This window comes from Myotis davidii, unplaced genomic scaffold (assembly GCF_000327345.1).
Source record: "Myotis davidii unplaced genomic scaffold, ASM32734v1 scaffold651, whole genome shotgun sequence".
Taxonomy (NCBI): Eukaryota; Metazoa; Chordata; class Mammalia; order Chiroptera; family Vespertilionidae; genus Myotis; species Myotis davidii.
In genome coordinates, this window is record NW_006283994.1 from 1,035,972 (window position 1) to 1,044,134 (window position 8,163).

The 8,163-nt window shown below is 54.8% G+C and overlaps 1 protein-coding gene across 5 annotated transcripts in view; it reads right to left on the reverse strand.

The window, feature by feature from the left end:
- Positions 1–8,163, reverse strand: part of PRRC2B (proline rich coiled-coil 2B) — a 42,534-nt gene that overhangs the window by 17,583 nt on the left and 16,788 nt on the right. For 3 of the 5 annotated variants that reach the window (XM_015567905.1, XM_015567898.1, XM_015567896.1), the window contains 2 exons: positions 7,304–7,502; positions 1,327–1,543 (listed from right to left, as the gene is read on the reverse strand). In XM_015567905.1, coding sequence (XP_015423391.1) covers positions 1,327–1,543; positions 7,304–7,502 — 416 coding nt within the window. The remainder of the gene's footprint in view (positions 1–1,326; positions 1,544–7,303; positions 7,503–8,163) is intronic. The other 2 variants (XM_015567903.1, XM_015567901.1) reach the window with 2 other exon arrangements.

Genomic DNA, 8,163 nt, shown 5'->3' on the forward strand with positions numbered 1-8,163 from the left:
AGCCAGCCCGGGCCGCGCCCAGGGCCTCCGAGGCGGAGGGGGCGGCGTTGGCCAGCGTGGGGTCGTTCTCCTGGTCCTCGTCCTCGTCCTGGTGCGGCGCCTCCTCTGGGGGCGGGCGGGCGCCCTCCTCCCCCGGCTCCGGCCTGCTCTTCTCCAGCTCCTTCTCCTTGTCTTCCACCTTGAGCGCCTTCAGCACCGGCTTCTTGATGGGCCCCGACCGCCGGGTCCTGCTGGTCTGCTCCTGCTGCTGGCTGCCGGGGCCCCGGGGCTCGGGCGTCCACTCGGGCTCCAGGGACGGCTGTTTGTGGGGGCTCCCTTCCTTCTCCCAGGAGGAGGCACTGAAGGGCAGCTCCTCCCGGGGCGCCTCCTTGTCCACACCGTTGGCTGTGTCGGCCTTGGGCTGGGGGCTAACGTCCCAATTGCTATAGTCTGGCTTGTTCTCAGCCGGGGCAAAGTCGGGCTCCAGTGGGGAACACCGGAGGTTTGGGGTGTGGCCCCGAGGAGCACCTGCGTCCTGCACACTGTCTTGGGGTGGAAACAAAAGCTCCTGGCCTCTTCTTTGGGAAGAGACACAGCTGTCAAAGTCTGCTTGGGCCTTCTTGTCAAAAGCACTCAAGTACTCCTCCACTCTCTCCTCAAGGGGAGCGCGCGGGGCACCTACGCCCCCTGACCTTCCGGGTGAGGCAGAGTAAGCGCTTTCATTCCTGAAAAGGAACCAGAAAAACCAGTCAATGTGATTGGAGCCTGGTTCCTGCTTTCCATGCTGAACACAGAGCTTAGTTTTCAAAAGAAAAAAATGTAAAAAACAAAAACGAAAAAAGAAAAAAAAAGAAAAACATAAGCACCAACATTTCCTCTATCTTTAAACAGGTCTCAGAGTGGCTGGGCCACGGACTGGTGGGTGGCCCTGGAGTCCAGAGTGAAGAAGGCGGTGGCTGAGGGTGGACGCGGCGTGCCACCTGGAGACGGAGAGTGGCGGGATCCTCTGCTTCGATCAGCCGGAGCCTGGGGTCCGCGCAGAGGCTGGCACTGCCGGCGGGGCCAGCTTGCTTTGCTTTCACAGGAAGGAGTCCCCACAGCTCAACCGGCCTGCTGAGCCCAGAGTCCCCGCCCCAGCCCTGCCCCATTCAGAGACTCGCCTTGAACCGATTTCTCCTGGGCCTTCAGTCTCACCATCAGACAAGCGACTCACACCAGCATCCAAGCCACCACCCCCACGCTCTCCTTCCCAGAGGCACTGGCAGGTCCTTCCTGCGCCCTTCCCCTTGGCAGGGTCTCCTGGGAGTCTCCTGTGGGTGCAGGCTGGCAGGACCACGTGTGTCTCACCTGACGTGCATGTCCATGGCCAAAGTGTCGCTGGGTTTTGGGGGAGGCAGCGAGTAGCTCTTGCTCTGCAGTGCCATGTAGCCCTCGGGGCTCCACACAGGGGCTGGGTCGATGGCCGTCACTTTTCTTTCCTGCAGTTGGGGGACACGGCTCTGATCCTCAGAGCGACAGCTAGTCCCACTGACGGAGTCTGGGGGCACCATGGGCTTCATCAGTCCTGAAGAGGGAAAGAACTGATCTAGGTCATCCGTTCGAAAACTGTGCTCCAACCTCAAGGTCAACCAAAGGCTCAAAGAAGAGAGCAGTGACCTGACCGTCACAGGGCACGGCACTCCCAGGCCCATCTCTGGGGATTCACCGGCTCTGAAGCCACAGCACGCCATCTGAGGGGCTAGTGAGAGACCAGACCTGGGACGTCCAGCCTCAGTTTCCAGATCAAGGACCCCTCGACGAAGGGCGTATAAAACTGGCAATGGAAACCGGAAATATCAAACCAGAGTTCATCAATGTTGGCAGGAGGCCAGCAAGGGCCGGTCAGCAACGAGAATCTCCGTGCGCAGAGGCCGGACACAGGGACGGTGAGCTGCCCACCGAGGGCCTCCACGGACGGGCTGGCACTACCTGCTTCAGAACCTGGGCAGGAGCTGAACAGGTTTCCTTCCTTCTATTGCTCACCCCGAGGCTGACAGCAACTCCACACCCGACAGGAGGGGCCGTCACACCCCTACAGGAGGGGCAGTCACACTCCCACAGGAGGGGCCGTCACACTCCTACAGGAGGGACAGCCACACTCCTACAGGAGGGATAGCCACACTCCTACAGGAGGGGCCGTCACACTCCCACAGGAGGGGCCGTCACACCCCTACAGGAGGGGCTGTCACACTCCTACAGGAGGGGCCGTCACACTGTCACACTCCCACAGGAGGGACAGCCACACTCCCACAGGAGGGACAGCCACACCCCTACAGGAGGGACAGCCACACTCCTACAGGAGGGATAGCCACACTCCTACAGGAGGGGCCGTCACACTCCCACAGGAGGGGCCGTCACACTCCTACAGGAGGGACAGCCACACTCCCACAGGAGGGCAGCACGCTGCGTAAGTAACGGTGCACTGTTAGGTGGCCTGAGCAGTGGGGCCCTGCCAGATACAAACGCTCTGGGACGCTGTGCCCTCTATGCTGCTGTCCCCAGCTATCCAATGAGGGAGTCCGGCTGGCGCATATGATATAAAGGTCTCGTTGGGCCTCAGTCTGTGGAGAAAAAAGATGATTTTCCGAATATTTTCTTCACAAAGTCTATTAACAGCCAAGCATTTTGCTGTGCTCATCCTTTCGCTGAGCCAGGCCGGGACTGTGCTTCTGCCTCAGGCCAGTGCTTCCAGCTCCCTCTGGCTGTGGACCCTCAGAGTCAGGGAGCGGCGGGCTCTCTGAACCCCGCATTGCACAGCATTTACCAAGCAGTGACTGAGGCAGGCTGACCCGCTCGGCACTGCGTCGGCCGACTCGTGGCAACATGGCAGAGCCTCATTCCCCGACAAACCCTCCTGCCACAAGCACTTTCCACCACGGAGATGCTGGACAGTCCAGCGGACACGGTGCTCGCAGAGCCGGGAGTCCGGGGAACCGCGAGCCCAGGGGCTGGGACTGAGCGGGGCTCCCCCGCGACCTAGCCCCGGGCCCGGTCGTCAGCCGCTCACGCGCAGGGCAGCGTTCACCTCCCACAGCTCAGCTGTGGGCACTGCACACCGCGGAGCCGCAGCGGGGACGCTGCGCAAAGCCAAGGCCCCCACGGGCCATGTCCTCCACCGAGACCGGCTGCTCTCTGTAGTTCCAGCACCACGGCTCCCCTTCCTGCTCCTCAGAACAGCGTTCACCTCCCACAGCTCAGCTGTGGGCACACTGAGTAGCAATTATCTTGGTAAATATGAGGCCAAGAGCCAGGAAAATGTGTCAGACGGGTAACAGTCTGTTGGAACTTTTTGCTTTCACCCGTGTCTATCGGGAAGTTGCAACAAAAAAACAAAAGAAAAGAAGCTGAACCTCTTCCTAGTCATAGTTTTTAGAAATATGGGTGAACAAGTAAAGGATCAGTTGACCAGTCATCTTTGCATTCTGGCTTCTTCATTAGCTCCATCAACAAAATTAAACCAAGAATCTCCTTTATATCCATATAAGTGACATCCATCCATGGTGCAGTTTTAGCAGAGGTTTGTGGTATTTTTGCATTTGGTAATGGCATGAATTGGTTTGAGAGGTAATGAGACAGAAAAAATCCTTATAAAAAATTGGTGGCTGGCCAGCGTGGCTCAGTGGTTGACTGTCGACCTATGAACCTGGAGGTCACGGTTCGATTCCCAGTCAGGGCACGTGCCTGGATTGCGGGCTCGATCCCCAGTAGGGTGAGTGCAGGAGGCAGCTGATCAATGATTCTCTCTCGTCATTGATGTTTCTGCCTCTCCCTCTCCTTACCTCTCTGAAATCAATAAAAATATATTTTTAAAAAATAAACTGGTTACTTCACTTATACTTTGTGGGTCTTCAATTGTGCCGGAAATATCTGTATAATCCTCCAAGGCTGTTAAATACTTTTTTCTGCCCGATCTTCCTCGGAATCTCTCTCACTGTCGGACACTATCACGTGTCTCTTTTGCCTTCGAGTCGGTCTAAGGTCAGACTCATCACTGTCCTCCGACAACGGACTGTCTTCCAGCTGCTTCCAGTCACTCGGCCAATCAGAGGACGTGTCTGCACACATTCACCCAAACGTTCTTCCCTGCTGTGCGGCATCTTTTTAAAACTTTAGTCAGAATAAGGGATGGATGGAAAGAGTAGAGGTATTGCTCATCACATCTCTTGAACACTGGTTGACAAGCTGAGAAAAAGACCCGAAGAGGAAAGCTGAGGCCGGAACAAGTGCTGCGCGGCGAAGCGGTTTGTACCTGAGCCTAAACAAGCATGGCTGGGAAACAGTCCGCCGCGCTGTTAGCGCTCTCCCCTGCTTGCAGGCCGTAACCTGACTTACGTTCATGTGGGTGGGACACCAGTACACTGGAGACCTGCCAGCAGGGTGGCAGAGGCAGGTGAGAAACACACACGCTTTCATCCAGGGAAACAACTACGTTTGTGCTTGGCCTGGGCCAAGGTAGGGACCGCCCGAGGGGGATGGCCTCTCAGCCGGAGCCACACCGGTCCCCACAGTAAGTCGGCTCTGTGACAAACGAACGTGCAATCCCAAAGCACCAGAACACGCGTGGAAAGCAACCCACAGGTTATACACCTCCTCACGGACTTCAGGTAATAGAATAATCTGTTAAACGCTAGAAAACTGTTTTAAATGATTAAAAAGCATAAAAGGAATTAAAAATATGACAAAAAATAACAGATTTGAGAAAAAATTCTAGTGATTTAGTCACTGAAATCAAGAACTCACTGGACAAAAAAAAAAAAAGAAGAAGAAGGCAGATTAGACACAGCTGGAGAGAAGACTGAACTGGAAAAAGTTCGGAGGCCTTTTCCAAGAGGGCGCCTGAGATAACCTCTTTCATATTTACGAGACTTGGAAGACAGAATGAGAAAGCACAAAACACTCCAAGTGGAAGTGCTAGGAAGAAAGGATACAAAGAATGAGAAGTTAATATCCGAACCGACAGCTAGAAGACAAGGCTCCAAAAGTGACGAAAGACATCCATCCTTCGATTCAAGCCCCGTGAATGAAGGGGCAGGTGCAGACACAGAGAGAAACAACGCACTTTCCGCGGCAGCAGGAGCCGGAAGAAGGCAAAGGCAATGCCCTCCTCACAGACTGGCAGTAGCTGCCAGCCTAGGACTCTATACCCAGCTGTACTACCATTCAAGAGCGTGTGGCAGGAAGACTTCCGGGCAGAGGAAGCCTGCCCAAAGCCTTCTCTGAAGGGCTCGGCAGAACACGCTCATGAAGAGGTGAACGGAGCCCAGAGGAAAAAGCAGCACAGCACCTTGTAAACACACCAGCAGAGGGAATACGCGCAGACTGCATGGAACCACAAAACCACCTGGTGGGCGTAAACATAAGGGAAAACCAAAGGTCCAGGCAGCAGTAACAGGGAAGTGACGATGAGGTACTCAGAGTCAGATTGGGGTGAAGGTATTGACCAGCCTTTGCTAAGTCGAGGGCACATGTTGGAATTTAATGTAACTACTAAGATAGTAGAAACACAGAATGTAGAAGGAAAACAAAAAGGATAGGAAAACTTGATCCAAAAAAAAAGTAAAAGAAAAGCATAGCAAAGAGGGACAAACAGAAAGCACACAATCGGAGTAGAAAATCCAAACATAATAATCCCACTAATTCTAAAGGACAGACTGTTGGAGCGGGTGAAATCACACACATTGTACAAAGATACAGTCCCCAAGGGGCTGGGAGAGGCTGCCGCACAAAGTGGAAAGAGGGTGCCAAATGGTCCCTAATCAGAAGAGAACTGGTCCGGGCAGTGGGGGTCAGTGGTTGAAAGTTGACCTATGAACCAGGAGGTCGAAGTTTGACTCGCGGCCAGGGCACGTGGCCAGGTTGCAGGAGGCAGCCGATTGGTGATTCTCATCACTGATAATTCTCTGTCTCTCTCCCTCTCCCTTCTTCTGTGAAATCAATAAAAAAATATTAAAAAGGACGCTGTGTGTGGTCCCCGCCAGGGCCTGTGGTGGGAGAGACCCCACTCGGCACAGTCGTGGGGGCTCGGCAGCAGCTGGTTCTGTGTGTCCCAGTCCCTACCAGTCCCTGCTGTGTTTGAAGGGGGTGCTCAGAAAGAAAACTGGAATGCTGTTACTATCAGACAAAGTAGACATTAAAGGTTGAAAGCGCAATCCGTGGTAACACGGGTGCGCCTCCGGGGAGAGGAAGCAGACAATGCCAGGCTCACAGGACCGGACAGGCTGGCGGTCACAGCGGGACCTGAACACACCTCTGAGCGGCTGAGTAAGGGAACGAACACCCGCGATGACTCAGCTGTTCCCACAGACAACCAGCAAGCTGTTCACAGCCACTTAGAGAACGTCTATTCTTCTCGAGCAAACAGAGAATGTTTACAGAAACCAGTAACCATGTTACAGGCTACAGAGAACATCTCAACAAACATCAAGCAGTCTAGCTCGGGGCCAGGTGGGCAGCCTCCGCCCTGGAGTGAAACCCGCCCGCCGCCTGCTCTAAGAATAGCTGCACTGGAGAGCGAGGGCCCCGCGCTGCCGTCTGCGGTTTGCTCCACAGCAGCAAAGCCGGGTGCTGCTCAAGGCCGGAAACGGCACTCACCCCCGGCCTCTGCCCCGCAGCCCATATTCACCATAAAGCAGGCACTTTAGAAAATCACACCATAAGGACATTCTAACTCTATATATTTGAAAAATTTACATCATTAAAAAAATCATAATCAAAAAAGGTAAATCAAAATCAGACTAACTTTGAGAACTGTGTGAGAGCAAACGTGCTTTCTCTGAAATTCATAGGCGTTCCTAGCTCAGGTGATACTGAAATACTTGTCAGAAAAGCCGAAATTACATGAGCTAAGCATCCAACACAATTAGTTAGAGAAAGAACAGGATAATTTCAAAGGAAATAATAGGGGGGAAAAGAAATTAATGAAGTAAGAATAAAATTGAAAAATTAAGAAATCCAAAGCTGCTTTTCAAAAATGGCTTTAAACAAACCCTGGGGAAGACTAATCAAGGGAAACAGAGAAGGCGCGAAGAACCGTTAGAATGACAAGAAGGGACAAAACAACATGGAAGAGACACAGAAGTTAAGCCATTGGTGACGCATGCTCGCAGGTCGCTTCCCGACAATTCCCCGTGACAGATGCTATTACCGCCCTCATTTTGCCGACAAGAACGCTGAAGTCCAGACTGTCCTGTGACTTGCAGAGGAGGCCGGAGTGGAATCCTGTGGCCCTAACTCCCGAGGCAACATCCTTCACCCCGTGCGGGGCCCACCAGCCCACACAGCTTACCCGAGGGGTGCAGCGCCGAGGGGTAGAAATCCACGGGGGTGCGAGTGGGCGGGATCCGAGGGTCCATGTAGGAAGGCATCATCATCCACCTGGGGTCGAAGCCCAGCATCTGAGGGTGGTGCGCGTAGAAGGTGCGCTGCGGGTGCGAGGGCGGAGGGTACACCTGCGGCCAGTGCTGCATCTTGTACAGCTGCTCCTGAGCAGGGAGAGAGGCCGTTAGGTGCTGCACACACCACCTTCCAGCAGGGGGCACAGAGGGTCCGCCCAGGACAGACCGAGAGGGAGGGATGAGCAGCGGCTCCCAGGGGAGACGCAGTGTATTATGGCTTTCAGGCTGCGGTCTGCTCCCAAAACCGATGGATAGTTGTGCCGTCATCAAAACGGGAGCCCATGTGCTCCTCTCACGCCAGGCAGCCTGGGTTTCCACGGGGACCCAAGCCTTTCCTGGGTCTCCTGGAGCCGACGACTGACCAGCACACCCTCTCAGGGTTCTCCTTGCCCACAACCCGCTGAGCATGGCCCCAGCTCCCCCTCCTCACCAGTGCCCTCTCCAGCCCGTTCTCCACACTCCGCTGGAGTGATCTTCACACACCTCTGCTCCTGTCAACCCCGCGCTTCAAGAGCTGCGATGGTTCTCCACAGGGTGGCACGTCAGCTACAGGGTCCTCTGGATCCTGCCCCCGACTCCCAGCTGCACCTCGCACCCTGCTCCCTGCTCCTGCCTGCCTGCACGTGAGGCCTTCTAACACATGGGCCCTCTGGGAAGCTCCTGTCCCCTCCCCCCCAGACCTGGCTCCCTCACACTCTTTTTAAAAATATATATATATTTCTTTATTGATTTCAGAGAGGAAGGGAGAGGG